Source organism: Fulmarus glacialis, unplaced genomic scaffold (genome assembly GCF_000690835.1).
Source record: "Fulmarus glacialis isolate BGI_N327 unplaced genomic scaffold, ASM69083v1 scaffold9432, whole genome shotgun sequence".
Taxonomy (NCBI): Eukaryota; Metazoa; Chordata; class Aves; order Procellariiformes; family Procellariidae; genus Fulmarus; species Fulmarus glacialis.
The window spans coordinates 55,221-78,240 of record NW_009198421.1 but is presented as its reverse complement, the minus strand read 5'-3'; the positions used below and the strand labels follow the sequence as shown (position 1 = coordinate 78,240).

At 37.6% G+C, this 23,020-nt stretch overlaps 1 protein-coding gene across 2 annotated transcripts in view; it reads left to right on the top strand.

The window, feature by feature from the left end:
- LARP4B (La ribonucleoprotein domain family, member 4B) overlaps nucleotides 1-19,392 on the top strand; it is a 36,579-nt gene extending 17,187 nt beyond the window's left edge. The window contains exons 5-17 of one of the 2 annotated variants that reach the window (XM_009572892.1): nucleotides 58-194; nucleotides 783-886; nucleotides 2,712-2,822; nucleotides 3,308-3,361; nucleotides 3,714-3,923; nucleotides 6,152-6,258; nucleotides 6,778-7,032; nucleotides 8,512-8,557; nucleotides 11,866-12,030; nucleotides 15,117-15,241; nucleotides 15,904-16,015; nucleotides 16,590-16,902; nucleotides 18,747-19,392. In XM_009572892.1, coding sequence (XP_009571187.1) covers nucleotides 58-194; nucleotides 783-886; nucleotides 2,712-2,822; nucleotides 3,308-3,361; nucleotides 3,714-3,923; nucleotides 6,152-6,258; nucleotides 6,778-7,032; nucleotides 8,512-8,557; nucleotides 11,866-12,030; nucleotides 15,117-15,241; nucleotides 15,904-16,015; nucleotides 16,590-16,871 — 1,708 coding nt within the window. In that variant the 3' untranslated portion in view covers nucleotides 16,872-16,902; nucleotides 18,747-19,392. Of the gene's footprint in view, nucleotides 1-57; nucleotides 195-782; nucleotides 887-2,711; nucleotides 2,823-3,307; nucleotides 3,362-3,713; nucleotides 3,924-6,151; nucleotides 6,259-6,777; nucleotides 7,033-8,511; nucleotides 8,558-11,865; nucleotides 12,031-15,116; nucleotides 15,242-15,903; nucleotides 16,016-16,589; nucleotides 16,988-18,746 lie in introns of those variants that run through there. The other variant, XM_009572891.1, reaches the window with a different exon arrangement.
- Nucleotides 19,393-23,020: the final 3,628 nt, after the last annotated feature.

Below are 23,020 nucleotides of genomic sequence, written 5' to 3'. Positions count from 1 at the left end.
TATTGGCAGAAGTTACATCTGTGACATCTCCCCATTTTTTTTTTTCTCTCCCAACAGAGAAAATCTTGCCAGTGACATGTACCTTATATCACAGATGGACAGTGATCAGTATGTGCCAATAATGACAGTAGCAAACCTTGATCATGTCAAGAAACTCAGTACTGATATGGATTTGATTGTTGAAGTGCTGAGATGTAAGTAAAAATCCCTCAGTGTTAGAAAGCATTTTGGTTATTGCCATAGGACTGTTAATCTGGATTTTCGATCTCTCTTCCTTTTTTTGTTATGTATCACAATAAAATGCCGTCCTTTTTCTGTAAAGCATTAAATAGAGCAAGCAGTTTCCAGTTTTAGACCATCACAGTTACAGGACTGCAGTTTTATCAAAACTACTCCACATTTGAGGTATTGAGTAATGATCTGTGTAAATGAGAATAATGTGAGTTTAAATTCTCAGAAAAGGCTGCTGGGTGTTACCAGTAAGGTAAGAATCAAAAAAGAACATGACTCAATGTGTGCCTTAGAAGTAAAAGCTAATGAATTGGGATTTTCTAGGCTGGAAGAGTAGGAAGAGTGGGGAGATTTTAAGGAACATGTCTACTCAGTTTCACATGTCTGAAAGTATCTTCAGTCATCTTCTGCTTTTTTCTTAATGTTCAAAAATAATTGAAGTTTAGCACAAAAAGCTTTGCATTGTAAAACTGTGTCCACAGAATCTTTTGGTGTGCAAAGCTATTATGATTGCTGACAGCTAAAATACATTTTTGTCTTTTCTCTCTTAGCGTTGCCTTTAGTCCAAGTGGATGAGAAGGGGGAAAAAGTTAGGCCAAATCAGAATCGCTGTATTGTGATTTTACGTGAAGTACCTGAATCTACCCCCATTGAAGTAAGTGTTTAATTGTTCAGTAAAGAACGCTTCTCCCTTAGGATTTGGAAGTTAGATTTCTTCCAGATTTCAATAAGCATATCACATTTCTTACTACATTGTTTGTTAGTTTCTAACAATGTTTCTAAACCTTAGTTTATTGTGTCTGTTTGGGTAATAAATATACTTGATAGAAGCATGTCGCTCATAGGAAGACTGCGGTAAAACCTGTAGCTCTGCAGAGGGCTGAAAAACTGACAATGCTGTGTTTGGTAGAGATACAGTAATTTTCTTGGACTCTGGCTTATCCATATGCACTTAACGCTCAGCTCCTTGGATAAATAGCAAATGAAGATGAGGGAAGGTAAGTCTTAGAATGGAAAATGCCACTGCTGCACCTTGAAGCTTGTTAGGGTAAAGTACTTAAAGCTTTGCAAACATTTCCATAATGCCGACGGTAGAGGTGTCAACAAGTCCCTAAGGATCTCCGCTGGCTTGTGGAATGAGTGCGAGAGTGGAGAACTTCATTTTTTGAAAGGTATTTAGTGCAACTCTGATGTAGCTGGGACTATGACAAATGGAAAGACTAGAAAAAAATGTTTGGGCCATAGATTAAACCATCTTGAATTTTCAAAAAGGAGAAGGCACAGATTCTTGATGATGGGGATATATTTTAATTTCCCCTCTATTTAATTTTACAAGGAAGAATAAAAATTCTGCAAGAATTGCTGCTCTTGATAGTATTCATACAAAAATAAAAAGTACTGCAGATTAAAAATTATAATAAAGAAGTAAGTGGCCTTAGTAAACAGGAGCATGAAACAAAATGCTAAAGAATTGAAGGGAAGAAGTTAGATATGCTATATACGTAGCTTAAAAATACCAGCTGCTTTTAGCTTTCTAAATGAAATGTAACTTTTCAAAGACTGCCTAGCTTTTAATATTATTGGGTTGGGTTTTTTTTTTTTTGCTGTCATCTGTCAGGTTGGATACATTAGCACTGGGTGGTTGCTCTTAAATGCTTAAGAACAACAAAGTTCTGAGGAGCCTTTATTTTCAAAAGAGGTGGTCTGAAGTGAAGTGTTTTATACATTATGTGTTTAAATTTGCCAGACTGGAAAATCTGTACTTAACCCAACAGATTTAATAGAATACGTTTTCTGGCGTAGCATAGTCAGGCTTTATTTAAGCAGCAAAGTTCCAAAATACTGTAAGGCCTCCTAAGTTGCATTGCTTTTTGATGCTGCTCGCCTGAACTCTGTGACAAAAATAAATAATATGCAAATGGATTAAAACAAATACAAAGTCCCAGGTGTGTGTTTTCCAAGGTGTAGAAACTAGCTGATTGTTTTTGAGGTAAACCCGGTTTCAAAGATATTAATCTGTAGATACTTGAGATAAAGTGTTATCTCCAGGTTTCTGCTGAAAAGGCGGGGTTCGCCTATCCCATGCAGTATGCACAGGTTTGTGTGGCTCTGGTTTTGGGGACAGGGGAGAAATAGACATTCTTCTGCACTTGATGCCAAATTTAAGTGTCTCTCTATGGCCTAAATAGTTTATCTCCCCTGATTTAAAGGGAGCAGGAAACTTCTACTTGCAGTATGGCCTTAGATGATGCTTGTTTGAATTCCTTCTAGCTAGTGGGGAGACTGGAGAGAGCTAACACTACTGCAGGTGTTCTGAAGTTCTCAGTTCTGTTTTGTAAGCCCCAAAGTGCTTTTTATCTATCTTACCTGGAGTTCCAGAGTTCTGCACTTTAAATTGATGTTTTCTTCTGTCCATCCATTTTTTTTTTTGTTTCCTCCCACCCTTTTCTCTCCCTTCTTATCAAAACCACTTTCCTTAGGAGGTTGAAGCACTTTTCAAAGGAGATAATCTGCCTAAGTTTATCAACTGTGAGTTTGCCTATAATGACAATTGGTTCATCACGTTTGAATCAGAAGCCGATGCGCAGCAGGTAACACTATTTTTTTGAAGTATTTTAGAATGTAACAGTAAATGAGGGTGGATTGATGGGTCGTAAACTGTATTACAAATGTGTAACAATTTAAAAAGAAAAATACCCAAACCTCTAAAACCAATAATGCTTCCCCTTAGCTAATACCCAGTTATCAATACTATTAAACATAACCCTGTAAGAGTTTTATCTTAGTCGCATATCCTGGCTTCCTGGCCAAAGCTATAGTTTTTTGTACTAAGAACATTGATATTTTGGATGACACATTGAAATGCTTCAGTCGTAAGACTTAAAATCTTGTTTTAATGGTACTGAAGCGTTTCTGCAATAACTTAAATCTTGCCGAATGCAGATTACATATGAGGGTTTTCTATAGTCTAACATTAGCAGACACTTCAAGAATTATTGTTAGGCTTAGCCTGTCAAAATTTAAGTTTCCTTTGTTTAAATTATATTTGAAAAATTTTATAATTACTTTTTTAAAGGCTTACAGATACCTTAGAGAAGAAGTGAAAACTTTCCAAGGAAAACCGATTAAGGTAAATAGTTTTATGGGTTTTTGGGGGCATGTGTGTATATGTTCTGTTTTTTGTGGTGCTCACTGTGTTTTCTAGTATAAATTTAAGTGGTCCAGTCTCAGCAGCCATTTGACCTGGAGATAGATTTTGAAATGTAGCACATGCCATTTTACCTTTCCTTTTCCTCCTTTCTGGCAGTGGTATATCCATCCCAGCATCAGGCCAGCAGGGAAGCATTCAGCTGTTCCTGCCTTCCTTGATGGAGAAAGCAGTGACTGACAAGTGTCCAGTAAAAATTTGAGAGCTGCTAGTTTGAACCATCCTGATTTAATTTGAAAGGCTGCTGTAATAAATCATCTAATCTCCTTTGCAGGCAAGGATAAAAGCAAAGGCAATAGCTATAAACACATTTTTGCCAAAGAATGGATATAGACCTCTGGATATGAACCTCTACACGCAGCAGCGTTACACAACATCCTTTTACTTACCTCCAGTATACAGTCCCCATCAGCAGTTTCCATTGTACAGCTTAATTGGCCCACAGACCTGGTCAGCCACGCACAGCTACCTTGACCCTTCATTGGTAAGTCTCTTGATTATGAAATGGCTGCATTATTTTCAAAGTTGATATTATTTTCTTATGAAGTCTTGAGGCATAGGAAGCATATGTATCCTGAAGAGGGGAGTTTAAGATACTGATTCTTCTTGAAAAACAGTTCTTCAAAATTCTGGTGTACAAGACTAATAATTTGAAAATTGCATCTGGTCTCAGACTGCAGTGTGATTCTCTTCTTAACCTTTTAGTTTTTGAGGCAGTTCTTTACTAAAGATTAGTAATTAACCATTACCAAAAGAAACCTTCACTAAAGACTTCATCCTGCAATGCTGCTTCCATCTTTTCTTCCATTGTGACAGTCCCATCGGAACTACCTTGGTCCCTTTTACTCTGCCTTTTGTTATCCTACAAAAACTAGTATGAATACAGTTTTCTGTAATAACTGGGAGACTAAGGTTGTCCTATGAGGAACCTCCTCCTCCCCTCTGTAAATGCCTCTTTACTTGCGGCTAAAAGAAACTAGGGTAGCAGTGCTCAAAATTAGAAGCTTTTTAGAGGTTTTTTTTGGCAGAGGATTAAAGTGTCCTCGAACAAACTTGAGCAAACTTCCTGTGTACTGAACAGCAAGCTAATTAAAAAGTTGGTGTGCTAAACACTTCACACACAGGGAAGGTAGCCAGAGCCCTTGCGGGGGAAAGCTTTTTAAGGGGGATGAAGAATGCGAAGGAGACAAGGTAGCGTAGTGAATGATGTTATTCCAGGAGAAAGCGACCTTATTAAGCAGCAATGAATTCTTCCTCTAGATAAACTAAGATTGACTATTGCACAGTCTTGCTGTGGGATAATGAAGTAGTTGGATGGCACTGATGTAGAAGACATAGATTAATTGGCCACAGGTTCAAGCACAGCATAGTGTGTATCTGCCTATTGTCATCCTGGAACTTCTTGTATTCCAGAAAGCTTACTAGTCCTGGCCTTTAGGGGAAGACATTACAAGTTTGCCAGCATTAAAGATCTCATACTTTTCTTAGTAAAAACAGAAGATTAATTGGCAGAGCTTTGCCTCCCACTGTTTTGCAGCATATTGTCATTAGTTAGCTGCATTTTGTGTACATTAATGTAATATGATATTTCTTGAACCTTCTATAGGAAGAGCTATATTTGAATAGAAATTTCTTGTGAGGAGAACAGGGATCACGAGGAACAATGACACAGGAATAGTTTTCATGAGACAGGGTTGCACTTTGCATGTAGGGACTTGTGTGCAAATACAGCAGAAGTTTGTCTCCTCTTCTTCTTCGGCATAAACCCTAGCAGTGCTTTATCTCATCTCTAATTTGAGGTTAAATACACTCAGTAGTATGGGCATACGGTTTTAGTTCTGAAACTAGAATATGGCAACACATATCCTCAAAATTGTAAAGCTACTTACCACTTCATCAAGTACTTAATAGTATTTGAGGAAAAATCTAGTTTGTCCTGCTTGTGTTTTTTAAAAAAAAAAAAAAAAAAAAAGCAATGAGTTAAACTTGTTTTCCTTTAGTATGTTCAGTGTCTTCTCATTATTCAGGTTTAAAAAAAAAAAACAGAAAAAAGTGTGCTAGTGAGTTTGGAGAAATTACTATGAACATGTTTCAAATTTTGAGATATCTTTGTTAATACAAGACATTGATATGCACCCACCCCAAAAAAATCTTTTGCTAATGTTGCTTCTTAAGGCAGCAAGACAGTAATTCACATGTAGAGTAAGGTGGTAAGATACGAAAAGAATCAAAAGTTCACTTAACATTCACTTACTCACTAGGCTTTATTTAGGTGTCACATGGAAGATAAGTAGAAAGAGGAACTAAAAAGAATTTTTTTTCTTTTTAGGGAGAGATTCACTTATAAATTATAAGAAAAACAATTACAGGCTGTGTAGGTTAGAGACTCTGACGAAGAAGTATCTCTGTACTCTGAGGTCATGCATAGTATGGTGTGAAATAGAAGGAGCGTTACTTAACTTATGGCCAAGGTTTTTGGCTCGATGTTTTTCAATCCTCTTAACAAATTATCAGAACTTGAATATGTGTAGTGGCTGTCTTCTCAAAAACCAGCATTTTGTAAGCTGGTTACAAGGCACTGGACAAATGCTCCATTGCTGTTTTGAGCCAATCTTTTAAGTACTGCCCTGCATAGAATGACATAAAATATAGGGTTAGGAAAAAACAGTACTCAGTTTGTTTATAATTATGAGCATGCAATATATTCTTTAGGTAACACCATTTCCAAATACTGGATTTATCAATGGGTTCACATCTCCAACCTTTAAGCCTGCTGCTTCTCCATTGACTACGCTCAGACAATATCCTCCCAGGAACAGGTAAGTTCAACCATCTTTTAACAATATACATGCTATTTTATTATCTGGCATGTGGGGCTTTAATCTGCTTGTTTTAGTAACACCAGCTAACTTGAAAATACTTGTGAAATTGAACCTGGTGCAAGGTTAAGTGAGGCCAAAGGGCAGATGGTCCTGCTATTGTTAGTGGATATACTGTTTCTAAATGTAAATGGACTGTCTGAAAGCTGAGAACTTGTCTGTTCCATGATTTAGGGTATACAGATGAAATATTCTGAATGATGGCATGTGATCAGCAGGATTATTCATATAGTATTTTCAGTTTCAAGTAGTTTTTAGTAAAGCCATAGTTGAAAATAGACAGTGCAAAGGTTAATTTTGATAGTTCACGTGACCTATTAAAATGAATATTTATCATTCTTCTAAATGAAATATGCAATAAAGGACTAAAGATCTTGCTTCTTCTGAATTCTGTGTATAGACTTAGGCCTCAGAAGATCTCTCATAGTACGTATGTTGAAATGACTTTTGAATTTGTAGGAATCCTAGCAAGTCTCATATACGACATACAATACCCAGTGCAGAAAGGGGACCTGGGCTTCTAGACAGTCCTACAATATTCAACTTTTCTGCTGATCGTTTAATCAATGGCGTCAGGAGTCCACAGACGCGGCAGCCGGGACAAAACAGGACACGGATGCAGAATGCTACTACGAGTTATACCAAGAGGGAAGTAGGAACTGGACGGATGGAACAGACCAGCGTCGACTCGCCTCCCGGATTAGGTAGAGGAAGGTGAGTGTACTCTGTAGTTGTCCTCTGGACAACCTGGTATTGCTGCTTCTAAACTACTTTTAGTAAAGAGGTATGGGACTAGTACGGTTCTCATTACTATTTTAAACTGAGACTGTCTCTCCTCAAAGCTAAAATCTTGGAAAGTACTTCAGAGAAAGTGCTAAATATAGAACAAATACAAAATGGACTTGCATACCTTTCTACCAAATGAAAATCATTAATGGCAACTGATGAACAATTTATAGCCATAAGATCTAATCCTCTATCCTTTCTTCATCTGTTGTAAGAAAGTTTTTGCATATTATTTGTTTGACTTTAATGAAGCAGTTCTGCCCATTCCATTGTTCAGCAGTGTAGATTGTGCACCTGAACCTGTACTAGCAGTGCTCATTGTTAATTTTTTCAGTTGAAAGATCAAAATTTTGCCCAAATTAGACATTTACAACAACAAAGATGATGGATTGGTATGGAGGGAGGAAAAAGGATTACATGCAACTAAGAAAACTATTGTTACACAGTTCAAAAAAAAAAAACAAACCACCTGGGGAGCTGAAAATTTGTGGCATCAATATTAATGTGAGAATTTAGCAGGCTTATCTTGGAATTTTTTTAATACAGTACAGTTCTAATAAGTGCTTTATAAAAGTACTGTGCAGCTTTGTTTAATGATGGTTGTGTTTCTGTCTGTAAGTAAATCACATTTTGAGTGACTTACTGAATTGGAAGATAACTTGAGTCTTTGCAGGTGATCCTATATTAGACTTGTATTGTATCACTGCAAAATTAAGTGGGTATTTTGTGCAAGGATTGTAATACTTTTCTAAATCTAATTTGCCAAATTGTGTTATAACTAGTGGATGAAAGTATGATTAAGGACATAGGAAGCACGATTGCTCAAACTATAGACTACAAAAATGTACAGGAATAGTCAGTACTTAGATTTATATTCTGATGTTTCTGTATTGAATACATTTAGAAGATTAGAAGTCAAACAGAAAACTTAGGAAATATATTGAAACCAAGTTAGAATGCATTGCAAATTTTAAACTGTTGCTTGGAGGGGCTTTACCTGAAGCAGGCAAGGGGGAGAAGCGCTGAAAATGTTTTGGAGGGGCTTTACCTGAACTGAAAATAGTTAGCCATATTTCAAAAGTTACATAGCTATATTAAAAAAAGACTAAAACCTTTACTTTGGATATTGAAAGGTTTTGTCTAAGCCCTATGTGTAATCAGCACTGAGATGCTTTTAACACAGGAATTACTTGTAACCAGTGTATTCTTATGCTGACTTGTGTAAGATCTGTACCTTTATTTTAATGAGAGCTTGCTAGAAATTCTTCCCTAAAACATTTTTTTTTTAATAACCTGTCTAGAATGAAGGTGGATGAAATAGCAATTTGAATTAATTTCTCCTGTTTTTACCGACTGCCTTCCATTCATTTATAGGCAAGGTTCTGATAACTGTTTTCATTCCCTTAGGAAAAACTCATATGGCTACCGGAAGAAAAGGGAGGACAAATTTACAGTAAGTGTTCATGATCGTATTCCTCTAGATTAAAAGTAGGGTAACAAGGCGATAGTATGGATGTTATGTGGAGTAGCAGGTGAGAAGTAATTGCAGAAGCAATTGTATGTCACAGTTGACTGAAGACAGCAGCTCACTAGAGTCACATGAGTTTACTGCATTTGGGTATCAGAGAAGATTGTCCATTAATGCAGAAGTCAGGAAAAAGTTAAAATTACTCTTTTATGGTAGCAAAAAATTTCCATCTTCATGGTACTTTGTCAGCATGCCAGTATTCATGTTCAGAGAGAGCTAAATAACTAAGCTAAAGTTCAAAACACTTGATACTTGATTATTACTCATGTAGACATTGAAGAACATTTTACAGATCTGTGTGTCATAATGTATAGCTAGAATGTTAGTTATTAAGTGGTCAGTTCTGTTTCTTAAATGGCTCTCCAAGTACCACTCGGTAAGGGTATACTAACACTATTGAAATATTACAGTTTTGGTAAACTTAAATTCAAGGTGAATGCCTAAATAGCCTTGACACTTGAAAAGGCTGGACTAGACACTATGTAGAAGAAAAAAAATGTAATTTTTTTGTAGGACTTAAGGTTTGATTTGATAAAACTAGACGCTTCTCAGCAATTCATTTTTGCCACGCATGGCATGTTCATGAAATTGAACCGGATTATTGCCTTATTCTTGTTACAATTGCAAAGTAACCCCACTGCATGAGCCATAAAACTTTCTTAAAGGTCTGGAATCGTTGCATTTGTGTATTTGTGGCTCCTGCTGTTGAGTAGCCTTAGGGGACTTGGATAAAGGAGCATCAAGGTTTGGAAAGCATAAAACGACAAATGGTTCCTTCCCTTTGGTTGCTTTTAGCTCTTGTCAAGCTTCTCAAAGCTCAGTGAGAGCAGATTACATGTAGGATTCTCAATACTTCTTTTGCCTTTTCAAAGCTGCTTCAATTTTTAGATTTGATGTTTTCCTATCAACATTTTTTTCTGTCTTTGAAAGAACAGGGAAGTGGTACAAGTTAGGTCTATAAGTGAGTGGCTGGAGTGAAAAGATTACCTTGGACACTCTTACTGAGCAGAGAGGCTTTTCCAATGCAGCTGACTTTAAAGGTTATTTTAACTTTGAATGTAAAACTGGTAGATGTGACTTCTTTGGAGACCTACGGTTCCCCTCTCTCAGCACCAGGCTTTAATTGCAGCCTGTGCAGCCTTGTTCCTTCTAGTCTCTTCTGGCCCATGAATCTTTAGTCTGTACTGTCCGGTGATGCAACTTGAACAGAGGTGAGAGCTGCTGCACACCCACAGCTGTGTACACTGGGAAGGAGCGTACTCTGAAGTGAAAGATGAAAATCTGACCCCTTCAGACTGTGGAAATAATTGAATCCGGGATCCTATTTCTTGTGTGATGCTGTAGTGATTAGATAGTGTACATAGGACTTCACTACAACCAGTTGTATTTGAATGGAGTGATGACTTCTTTCGAATTTTTTTTTTTTAAGAGGAAAAATTAGAGAGTAGGCATGCTTGCATGAGAGAGAGCATGAACCTTTTTGATCAGATTGTATCTGGGGCTATAGACATAAGCCAGTTAACTCAACTTGTCATAACAAGTTGACTTGAGAAATTTTATGCAGTTGGCAGCTTAAAATGCATTTAAGTCCTCCCTGGTCTCACTAATTTAAGATGTTAATGCTGCTTGTTTCTTAGTATGTTGGGTTCTTAGGACTCATCTGTGTAACTTAAAATGTTTGTAATAGATATGAAAGCATTATCTATTGCAGGACTTCAGTCCCCTTTAAGAATACTGAGTGCTGTGATTTGACAAACTGCTCTGAAGAAAAAAAAAAAAAGGTTGTTTCTCCTGCAGTTTGAGCTGGATAAGCTAGTCTCTCTCCATGACCCTCTGACAGGTCATCTGACTTCTATTTTTGGAGGTTTGCAGCCTCCGTTGCTGTAGCACTCGTAAACTGTATTCTGGGGGGGTAATGCTGGGTCAGTAGCAGTCCTAGGAGCTGTCGTTGTTCTTGCCTCTGTATTTATTCTTTCCCTCCTTCCCTCTCAACACACACTTCTTTTGACATAAACTATAGTTGTGAAAAGACCTCGAGGGTAGTTTTCTATCTGTTGCTCTTCATGAGAAGGAAGGGGAAAAAACAGTAAGTAATGCAACACCTTTCTGTCCAGAAGCATTGTTCTCACATTCAGACATCTTGGCTATATACCCATAAATATTTTCCTTTTCAAAATAAGAATCAATAGTTGCATTTAGCCCATTGATTTTTTTTTTTCCTTTTTTGCCTGGGATATTGTTTTTCTTAGATTTAGTTAGCAATTTAGTCTTCCCTGGTCTCACTAATTTAAGATATTAATGCTACTTGTCTCAAAGATTGCTTTGTATTTGGTATTCTGCAGCAGAGGTCATCTTAGCACAGGCCTGAGCACAGTCATGAAACAGTTAGTTCTTTGTTTAGATGATGTAGATGAAGTTAATGGGTAACTCCAGTTACAGCCTATTACAAAAGGAATTTTATTTTTTCAGTGTGAATAGAATTTAGCGTTACAAATCAGTACAAGTGGTCCTCACAAGTGATCTTTAACTGTGGTACTCTTAACTCCTGAACTGCTGTCTGTAGTGCAAAATAGTTGCATTTAACCCATTGATGGGTTTTTTGTCTGGGACATTGTTTTTCTTCTCAGATTTAGTTAGGAAAATTCTCACTGTTTCAAAAATAGTTTTGACATTTATCTTTGCATTTTTACGACGTGACCATATAAATTCATATTAATTAGATGAAAATTGCCATTGTCTACACCACATGCAAGGCATGCTGTCTTGCCATTTCTTAATATATCTGAACATGATACAAGATTCTTGTTGACTCCTGTGTTTCATTTAGAATGTTACCAACTGCACATAAATGGGCTTTATATTTTCACTATATCGTGACACGTAAACCTAAAAGTCTGTTTTTCTTTCTATGTCAGTGTAAGTGTCCATCCTGAAGGAAGGGTCAGTGAGAAGACTTTTCTTACTATACTAGTATCACTAAAGCTTATGCATGTGAAATTTTTAAGGATGCTTATGCCATCCCATTTAAATAATAGTTAAATATTTTAAGGACAACAGTGGAAAATGAAAGCATCTGCTCCTCGGTACTGCATGGTTTTCTTGGGAGGTGGGATGGGGGAAGCCTCTCTAGGGCTTCACAGATATAACTCAAAAAAAAAAATACAGTTTAAAGTCCCATGTCTTCCTTTTCTGTCATCCAGTGCAGTAACCTCAGCATGTTATTTCTATTCCAGAGAGGCCAAACACAGTCTCCACCACCCCCAAAACCTCCATCTCCTAGCTTTGAATTGGGTTTATCTAGCTTTCCTCCATTACCTGGGGCTGCTGGCAATTTAAAGACCGAAGACCTTTTTGAAAACAGACTGTCCAGTGTGGTAATAGGAACGTCAAAAGAAAGAGTGAGTAGCCAGTATTCATTTTTGTTGGGAAAACAAAGAATTGCATACCTCTTGTTTTCAGATTTCGTGGCTTATATGTAGAAAGAAACTTATGGTTTTACCTGGGTCATAAGAAATGCTTTCAAAAAACAGCTGTCAAATCATGTGCTGCTGCCGCCTTCACTTATATCTTAGAATTTGTTGGGTATTCTCTTTGAGATGGTGTGGAATATGAGCAGCAGAATAAATAGACGTTAATAGCAGAGGTTAGAAAATATGCTCTTTGCTGTTCATAATTGCCTCAGGCTTTTTGATAGACTCAGGTGAAAAGTATGTGATAAATTTTCCTTCTCTTTGAAAGTCAGATTGCTGAGTTCTATATAAAACACTTGAAAGTGACAGGGACAAACTTTTAAGCACTGAAATATAAAGAAGCTGCCTACATAATCTCAGTACACTAGGCATCATAGCTGGAACAAGAACTGTTACCAAAACCAGCTGGATCCCAGCGTTGTCTTGCCATATTGCTTGGAAAGATAAAAATATACCAGAATGACTTGGCAACCACTGCTTTCTAGATGTAGTAGAGATGCAGTTGAAAATTAATGTTCAGTAGCTGTTCATAATTTCATTCTTAGGACAGTCTCTACCATGCCATCTGTGAGTGACATCTGTGAGTGACAGTACGTTCTCCTCCATCATATAACCCTGTGCACTATGGAACAGTCTAGGCTATGGAAGTCTGTATTGGCTTTTTTTGCTAGCTCTAATTTAACTTGTGTTTTTCTAGCTGTGCCACAACTGAAGAAGTTAACCCCTGGATATAGCAGTGCAAAGCATCCTGATGAAACACCAAAATCTCTCTTGTGTCTCCTCTCTAAAACCAGTCTATTGCAGAAGTGTTTTCTTTGGTGCCCACGTATCAGGGGTGGGTAGGGAGGGTATTTGTTGGTAAAGGAAAGAGGAAGCGGCAGGGCAGCCTGCACCCGAAGCAGTGATTGCACAGACAAGCCACCTATTCTGTCTCCTGCAAGTGGTAATAGGGACAGCTACATTCCAGGGTTGCGTTTAGGGCGAATGCACAGGACGGTGCCATGATAAGAGCAGTGTTTAACTCGCTGTCAGCCAGTACTCCAGACTGTAGTCTGTTCTTGGCCAAGATATCTCTATTTTTAAAGTATTTTACCTCTATTATTTCTGAAGTGTTTTTTGACTATCAGATTTCAGGTTTTAAATATAATTCCAGCACTTGCTATTGATACTGCAGCTGAAAACCCACTGCTCCTCCGATTACAAATCTAGTACTTGTTTTGCACTGTACTTCCTGTAAGGAACTTACACTTCTCCCCTGTAGAGGCAGTCTTAATATCAGGCACTGAGGTTTTATGATAGTGCAATGCATTGTCACGTTAAAAAGCTTCCTTTTGATTTCCCAATTTCTTTTTCCAGCTTGCATGAGTTAGTCTGTACCATTGTGTGGAAGAAAGGGATTGCACCGTCTTTCCTTGTTGGCATTAATAAGGAATAAAATAACAGTAACTGGCTCCAAAGAGCGATTGTGTTCTACTACAAAGGTGTTTGAGTTAACATTAGTATCTTGCCAATGTATACAGGCTGCTTTTCACCTTGATCTCAACATTTTTTCATGTCACCTGATGTAGAGCTATGAAGTGCTGAAGTAGAGTTACACAGTGCTACTTTTGTTTTATAGGTGGGCAAGTCTGGTGTACAGAAGCTGAGTGAACTTAGGTTGTATAATTTCCAACAGTTGTTATCCAAGCATCATACCTTTATGCTCTTTGCTTTGTTGTGCTCTTTTATATGTAGCTCTGGGGAATGGCAGGTGTTAATCATTCCACATTTTCTAACTAGGAAACTGCAGTGCTGTCAGATCAGGGACTGAGTGTTTTGGCCTAGGAACAGCACTTGCATGTCTGCTTGACTTGAAGCTATTCACACTTAACCATGTACCTACAAGTTTTGATGAACTTAGGCCAGAATGCTCAGCAACTTGCAGTTTCAAGCCTTTGCACGCTATTATAGTGAGTAAAACTATAGAAGCTGTTCTTTCATTTCTAAACATCCACCTTTTATGGTTTTACTTTTACTTTGAGTAAAACTAGGCTTAAATCTACTGCAGTGATCTATGCTGCCCGATTTAAAACAATGTCATCAAATACTATTTTCCTTTCTAACAGTGACCACAGGAGTCTCACGTTTTATGACCTTTGAACGGTGGCTGTGTGGGGGAAAGGGGTGGCTATCTTGTTCCTTCTGTGCTTGTGTTCTCCCATTGCTCTCCCTTCTGCTTACCAGAATCTGTTCTGGTTCTAGAGTTAGACAGGTCAGAAGCAATACAAAAAACATCGCACTTCTTAAAACAAACAAAATGGTTATAAATGTCAGAAATATGTTTTTCAAGATACAAAGTCTTCTTTCTCTTTTCTTATTTTGTGACAATTTAAATTCATGTGTGCATCTTGCATCTATTTGGCCTTTATCTGGAAGCACAGTATCACCTGGCACTAGCAGAATCTTTTGAGGGCTGTGGAAAAAGCCTCTTTTGCTTGATAGCAAATCACACTAGAGGATAAGAAAGGGACTTTTAAATGGTGGTCATATCCTAGTTTGCAAAAACTTCTGGGTTTTTTTTAAGCTTAGGTGTTTTTTAGTACCAGCTATTGGCATGATGCAGAATTAGAGCTTTGAAGAAGACAGTTCTTAGTGGATAACTCTAGGAGACTTCTGTCTTAATAGGCTGACTACAGTTATGTGAACAGGCGCAAAGCCCTCTTTGTCACTAGCAGGTGCAAAATTCCCAGGTTGAAAGAAGGGATTTTGTCATCCAGCTATGTCCCAAAGGGAACTAAGCTTCCAACTTTTTGGTAAAGAGCCACAATGTGTCATTTATTTGTCTGTTTGTAAATAATTGTAAAGGAGAAAACTCATTTGTTACAATACATATATTGGATCCTTCTGTATCTTCCTGTAGTTAATTTACCCTTATAAATCAACTTGTAAACTGTTTCCCGATTGTGTTAATTTTCAGGCAAACCATATTAATTGGATATTATGATTGCCCTTCTGTGCCTTTTTTCCTCCTTCAGAACATTAATGTTGATGCAAGTACAAACACTATTCCATCGGGAATTCCTCGAGAGCCGTTGTTGCCAGTTTCTTCTACATTGCCCAGGACATTTGAAAGGTCTCCTTCGCCATCCCAGTCTTCTGAGTAAGCACTTAATTACATGGCTATAATTATTCTGTTCTGAATCACGTTTGCATTTTCTGTCATAAGAAGGCTAGGTGGAACACTGTAAATAGCTATTAAAATCTTAATGAAAGAAATAATATTTTGCTGTATATTGTACTTGTAGTAAAGGCAATAAAGCTTAATTTCTGAACAATATCGTAATAGTGATTCAGTCATAATAGTCATTCAGCAGACAGAAGTTTAGTGTTGTGTTTTAGTCTCTGCAAGTATTTAAAAGTTTTAATGAATACCTTACTGTCTTGTATTTAGATAGCTTTGAAGCATAGAGAGTAAACCCAAGATCCTGTAGGCAGTACCATTGTCCATACAATAAAGTTTTCAGTAAGACTTTATTTGGAACCTGCAAATCAAATCGAGGTGTTTGAGTAACAGGAGTAAGATAACTGAATAACCAAATGCTATCAGAATGTCACAAATTACGGCTACTGTCAAGTTCCACAGGAGTATCTTTTTTTAATATTTGATAGCATTTTTAAATGCAATGCTTGTCGTAATGTGCTAGGCAAACTGTAGCTATAACTTCTTATAGTCAAATAAAGTTTTAGACCCATTATTAGATAATTCATCTAATCCTGAAGTTTCACTTTTCATGAGCCTTGCTTCCTGCTGGATGCTTACAGGGACTCCAAGGTTGTGGATAAACAGCAGAGAGAGACACAGAGTACAGAAAGGCTTTCTTCTTCCACACTCAGTACTGCATGTAAATCGGTACAAGTCAATGGGGCTGCCATAGTAAGTGATCTTATTACTTCACCTTGTCTTAATGATGCAGTTTGATGCATTTAACAGAATATTGCTTCCATTGCTACCCAGTGTTACTTAATCATGTGAGCCCAGCATCCTTAAATTTGTATGTTGGTGGCCTCATGATTACTTTCATGATACAATTATGCAATTAACAGTGCAAAATTGTTCAAGATAACTTGGTGAATGATAGCTCTTTATCTGAATTCTCTTCTTGGTAGTATCCTTGAGGTAGAAGCATTAATACATATGTTGATATTTAAATTGTCATTAATGAAGAGTATTCATTGTCTTTCAGCTGTTTTAGAGTTTGCTTGAATTGGAAGTATTTTGTCCTATCACAGTATCCCATTTTTCTGGCATACTGTTTTGCATTTTACCTCGTCTTGAACCTTATTGTCTGTACAGCTTCTGTAAACTTCAAACTCAAGCCCTCATCTGCATATTTGAATGCAGCAGTCTTTTGGGACAAAGACTTTACCTTTTTTGTTCATAAAAGTAAATATTTTTCTTCAGGATGCTTTGTTTATCTCTGATGTCCTGTTTGCTTTTGATTTCACAGGAACTGCGAAAACCTAGTTATGCAGAAATTTGCCAGAGAACAACTAAGGATCCTCCTACATTGCAACCCCAGAAAGAACAGAAGCCAAACACTGTAGCATGTGGGAAAGAAGAAAGAAAGCCCACAGAAACAATAGAAAAAAACAGAGAACCTCCTCCTGCAAAGTCACATCCTGGACAACCCAAAGACCAGAGGAGACAGTCAGGACGCAGATCGTCCCCTCCAGCCGTTGGCAAACGCTTAAATAAAGAACAGAATACCCCTCCAAAATCTCCTCAGTGAAACATAACACCTGGGAGGGATTCGAAAAGAGGTCTGCTTCCCACAAATTAAACCCATGTTCCCACTAAGATACCTGAGAATGAGTTGCTGGTTAGGAGCTTGCAGTGATACTAGGCATATAACAATGCCTGCAAGTTATTTTTCTGTGAAATACTTTTTCCCCTCTTGAACAAACATTCTATTTTTTCTGGATATTTCTGGATAGTTGTTCTAAACCTTACATTTAGGTTGGTGCTTAATTGGAGGTGAAGCTTAGTGTGATTATTTTTTTCAAGATGTAAAATATTTGTCTTTAAAAAAATCAACTTTTTATTAAGCCTCTCTGTGGCTGTGTGAGTGCAAGCTCTGTATAGTGAGTTTTTTCTAAACTGTTAAGCAGAAATGTGCTGCTGCAATATTTTTAATAAACTGGTCTGCAAGTACATATCTAAAGTGTCCAAAAGACTGATAACGGCAGCTAGTGTGTAGAGTGCAAGGAAGTAGATATATTTCACGAATTAGTATGTGACCTTGAAGTTTTTTTTTTATTGGGCTGCTGTACTAAGTGTCAGCAAATGAACTTGCACTTTTAGGTTAAACGAGTAGTTGTTTCTAGCGTTTTTAAAAATTTAATCTTTTTTTGATGTTTTGCACACACAAAATGAATCCTACGGAGCACCATAGCAGTCATTCTAAAATATTTCCTTTTTTGACTTACTGCAAGCAAGTAACCATCTTCTCACTCCAGAATAAAACTGATGTTATAATTTGCAAATACAAAGCACATTGTGAATAGAAAGAATTAAGTCTGTGAGCTTCTATGGTGGTGAAGCCTGTTAGTGGATGTTACCAGGAGAAAGCACTGTAGCCGCCTTCTGATAACCTTAGCTTCCCTGTGCTTGTAAGGGAGTTAACTGAGTCAGCGCTGTATGTTCTGGTTACCCCTGTGCTCTGTGTAGACTTTTTTTTAAACTCTGCCCCAAGTGCTCTTTGAAAGAGTTCATATCTTAGTCAGCCTTGTGTTGACATCTTCCTGTAACTACAAGCATTGGCATACGGATTTAAATTTTTCAAGACGTGAGATAATGGTGTTTGTTTTGTGTGGTGGAGGAAGAGATCCCTGATATTTACCTCTGGGATGAGGTTTCTCACAGTTATTTACTTTAGAAGTGATGCGCTTTCTGAAGGACAAGGATGCACTAAATTAGCAAGTTTCTAATAAAGTTGAATATAAATTATTTTTGTTTTAAAATGCCTAAAGTTTTTCTTTAAGTGTTTAAACTGCAGGAAGTTCTGCTGACTATGACAGTACAGTTTATTCCACAAAAATGTTTATTTAAACAACTGATTTTTTTAAAGAATTATTTCCATCCAATATTTAAAGACTTGAATTTTATTTAAACTTGAAAATGACTTTGCCTTAACTTTTGTACAAGACAGCTTAGAGTTAATGAGGTCTGACCCCGTGGAGGGTTAGCATGAGTGGAATACAGAATTACTCAGTTACAGTATGTATCTATTGTCACTGGTCTTACTGGGTAAACATACTGTAGTACAGGAACTAGCAGCAGTTTTTGTAATATACCTTAAAGATCTTAAACAGTTGATCTTTTTCAGATTGTTGAAAAACCTGTAAATGCAAATAGTCAATACTGTATTAAATATGTGCACTTGGAAGTGTGTGCTTTGCTTGTACAGTTGTAAATAATCAGAACATATAAAAAGGTACCCTAAAGAAAAAATCTGATAAAAATTATTGATATTATAAATGTTGCTGTTGAGCTGGATGTAGATAAACTAAATGTTGTGGTTTGAATATTACTTTAATTTGTTGTTTTTTCTTTCTCTTATTTTATTCTGGTGTGCTGAACTGACTCTGCCTCTTCACTGCAAAAGGGAAATGGAACGAAAGTCTTATTTGAAAGCCCTCAAATATTTTCCTAAGTCCCTCTAAAAACAAGCGATTTAACCAATTCAAAAGTGTTCTGCAGTGTAAATAGTGAATTTCAGCAGTCGAACTGTAATTTTAAGTCATTAATAAAATCAAATTTAATTGGAAAAAGACTTCAGACTGCTACAAAAATATACACTGAAGCTTACTTGTCTGCTTTCAAGAATATCAGTGCTTTCGTTAGTGTACGATTCATAGAACCGTAAAGTAACTATAGAAGTTGACTCCTGACAAATTTCCTGTTAAAAGCATCAATTGGTAACTAGTTGACCTTTTAAATCCAGCCTGTTGTATGCTGCAGAATTGGTCAAAATAGGGCATGCTGGAATCTGTTGATTTTTCTTGTTTAAAAAGCGCACTTGTGAATGCTGTGGGAGGAGATAGGACTCTAACAACATCACTAAAACTGCTCGACTAGTTCTGTCATTGGATTTTTAATATGCTTCTCCTTTCCCCAGTGGCAGTGAAAATGGTAGCTAGAGTTGTGTATGGTTTAGGCCAGCTGTATGATTCGTTTTGTTTGTCTGCTGCAAGTGAAAGGCTTACCAGCTGCAAACAACCACAAGTGGTTCCTTACAACGACTGTGTACAGCTAGTCACAATACTCAACTGGTACCTAAGGTAATATATTGAGACCAGCGGGATGTGTTGTGCTGTTCTAATGTATTCTGCTGCCATTTGTGCTAGGTCAATACACTGTAATTACTGCTTACCCAGCAACAGTCTGTTGCATCGAAAGTTTAAACCTTCCTCTGATGTGGTTTTTATAGCTTTTTTTAAAAAGAAAAAAAGTGACACGCCAAATAGCTGTGTAATATACAACTTATCCTTACTGCATTTTACTTTGAGATTCCCCCCCACCCCACCCCCACTCAGTGACAAAATGGAGTTTTCGGAGTAGAGTTGTGAAGTTGCATGCAGACTGTTGCTACGATACATAGAGAGATTAAAATGTGGCTTTTAAAATGAAAAACCTCCCAAAAGCAGTAGCTGAGTTAAAGGTTCAGGGATACAGTAACTAAAATTGGCATTTTACCTTGTAGGACTGTGTGGTGATGCTTTTCAGTTTGAAAACAAGTCAAAACGGGATCTGAGACTCTTCTTCCAGGAATTTAAAAAACAAAGGTTGCTTTTAAAACTTTATATTGTTTCAGGTCAGGCCCCCACCATGACCCTGTCATTTGCCACTTAGAAATCTAAGTGGCAAACTTAGTGAACCGTGGCAAATTTTTTATGTTGCTGCATTATCCTTCAAAGACTTCAGCAGTTGGCTTAGAAAGGCCCTTGTTCGAGTGTGGTGCAGTGTATCACGAGCAACAGCTGACTGTAATGGTGCATACCTATCTCTGTATCTCCTTCAGCTAGCTACAGTTAGGGATTTTTATGTGCTTTGTAACCTATTACACTAATAGCAGCAGACAATCGAAGATTTCTAAGGAGACCTAACAGCTGCCAATTCATGAAATAGAAGTGTAATATGGGAGCCTTCTTGAGGGTTTTTGTTTTTGTTCTTCTTCCATTAAGACTGGAATCAAGCTTACATGTAAACTATCAGTAATTTAAGTTTCCTTTTGTGTCATAAAATGTAAAACTGTCTAATTTGAAAAAAATATGTAGGTTATGAAAAATAAAGATTTAGGCACTGTTGAATTCCTGATTTTTTTAATTAAACCTTTCTTCAGCAGTATTTTTCATTACCTTTTGTCTTTTGCTCCCATTTTTGGAAATTGTATATTTCTGATTTTGGGAAAAAAATCTTTGCTTGCTTTATTGTTCAGCACAGCTGTTATAACCATCACCTAAGGCTATGTAGCAGCGGCAAGAACACCTATAATATAACTCTGAAGGCAGCATTATCTATTAAGTAACTATGACTGTTAACTTTCTTTAAAACAAACAAAAAAAGCTGATGTGATGTTTTGTTTACTAGAGGTTATCATCTTTATTAGTGGTTTCCTCAAATTATTAGATAAGGTGTTGGCTTGGTCTTAACCCAAATGTTAAAATCCATGTTTAGTGCTTTGGTTGTATGGCTCTTGAATCCAGAGATGTGCTGGGATTATTTTTGGCCTTGGCTGGTTTTAGAGGTTATCCTGGTCATGCTTCTAGGAAAGAAGAACTTCTGGGTTATCCCCCCCTCTAAGTAAAAGACCTATTTTGGAAATACTTGAAACCCTTTTTTGGTTTTTTTTAGGTTTGTGTCTCATTCAGGTGTGTCTGACCAAGTTTAACAATGGATGTAAGCATGGAAGTATTAACAATTACTGTGTTTTGTAAGCATCTTGGGAAATATTGCAGTATTATTCTTCAGGCTGGATGTTCTGTAAGCTTGTGGACAGGTTAGGCTGCTTGCTGCTTTATTTCCCCACTACTGTCTGCTCAACAGGAATACCAGCATATACTGAGCACTGCAAGTTTCTCCATGTTAGAAGAGTCAGTTAAACATTAGGCTTTGGTGACATGGACTACAAATAGTTGAGGACAACCAATTTTCACTTCAGCATGGAGTATCCCGTTCTGCCCTTGGAACTCAGTTTTCTATTACTTAATGTGTAAAATGCGTGGAAATTTGTCAGCAATGTTGCCATAATCCTAGTGTGGCTCTTCAGGACCACCCCAGCTTTGGCAGAAATCAGGGATTTGTTTGTTCACGCAATAAAATTGGGCAGTGTCCCCTTTGTGCTAGTTTTCCCCAATACAAAGTGATGTTTGATGGCTGCACCAATGTTCATATTGAACAAACTCTTTCATTTCCTCTTGGGCATGAGGAGAAATAGTGAATATGCAATTGAGTATCCGGAGGTTACTTATTGTCCCAGAAACTGTGACTCATTGCATTTTGATCCTAAGGCTTCTTTAGAAAAAAAGATTTCATGAAGTTTTAAGTTTTCTGATATGCTTTTACTTCACAAACCTCTGGAAGTTAAAACCTCCTATTCAGCTGGTTATCGTGGGTGGGCTTTTATGAGTGCAACTGCTTAAGTCAGGGAAATGACTGAATCTCAAATTTTGCTGGTTTATAGGTGGAAGTAACGTTACCTACTTCATCTCTGCATTTGAGAGAATAAGCTGTATAGCAGTATAGAGCCCTGGTGCCATCCAGTTATAGTAGCTCAGTTACTGCAACATCCATTCTCAGCATGGATATACATCTTTCATATGTTCAACTTAAGTTGATCAAACAGAAATTTGCTCCTATTGAAGTGATGCATTGGAATACTGTTACTGAACTGTTAGGCCAAATAAGCACAAAAATGCTGTGAAGAGGCTGGCCTGCCTGAGCTGTGCCATGACCTTCCTTTCTGTCGGCTCCCTCACATCATCAGCATGCTGGCCTGTCTGAAAAGTAACGAGAAAGAGGGTTTTTTGGAGTAAGTCAGAAGCTGTTGTTGTACCATCAGCAGCATGGAGGAAGAGGCAGGAATACGCAGTTGGCGCCCACAGGGGACTGGCGTGGTAATGGCCGTGGCAGGGACAGTGTCTTACATCAGCCGAAGCAAACTAAGTATTTGTACAATTAGCTTACGAAGAATGGAAGGTCTTGGCTTAAACACAGCCTTGCTCGTGCTTATGTTTGTGTTGTGTTGTCCTAGCTCAGGTGAACGTGGCTCAACCCATTAAGCTAGCTTGGTCATTTTTGAGCCTTATTTTCACAATGGAAAGAAGAAGGGTCTGGTTTTTGCTTTAGCCTTTTTGGTTATTCTTATGTACAAGCCGTAAATGTGCTAAATCTTAGTTTATCACCATGAGACAGATTTATCAGAAGTCTTTGTGCATCGTCCTGTCACAACTGGTTTGGGAGCAGTTCACTGTTTTGCAAAATGTGTATGTGCTGGGGGAAGGGAGTCTAAGATAAAATCACCCCCTAATGTCTCTTAAATTCTCATCAGCCTGAAGAGCAAATTGCTTTGTGTGCTTGTGTTACGCACGTACAGTGTGGAAACCATCCTGCAGTCTGATAGCTTTACATCCCATTTACTGTAGGCAGGCAGTTGTCTGCAGAGTGGTAAATCTACCATGGCTAAGGATGCTCTGAGGAAGGAGGGATAAAAGGATGAATTTAGAGTTGTAAAACATACCGAAGCTGGGAAGCTCTATGAAATCCACATGGATGGAATTACTGGTATCTAATAAAATGTCTCCAATGCCTTCCAATACTGGAGCCCAAGTCGTATGTATCCTCTCCGTGCAGTGTGAGATGTCCGCCCGGGCAGAACAA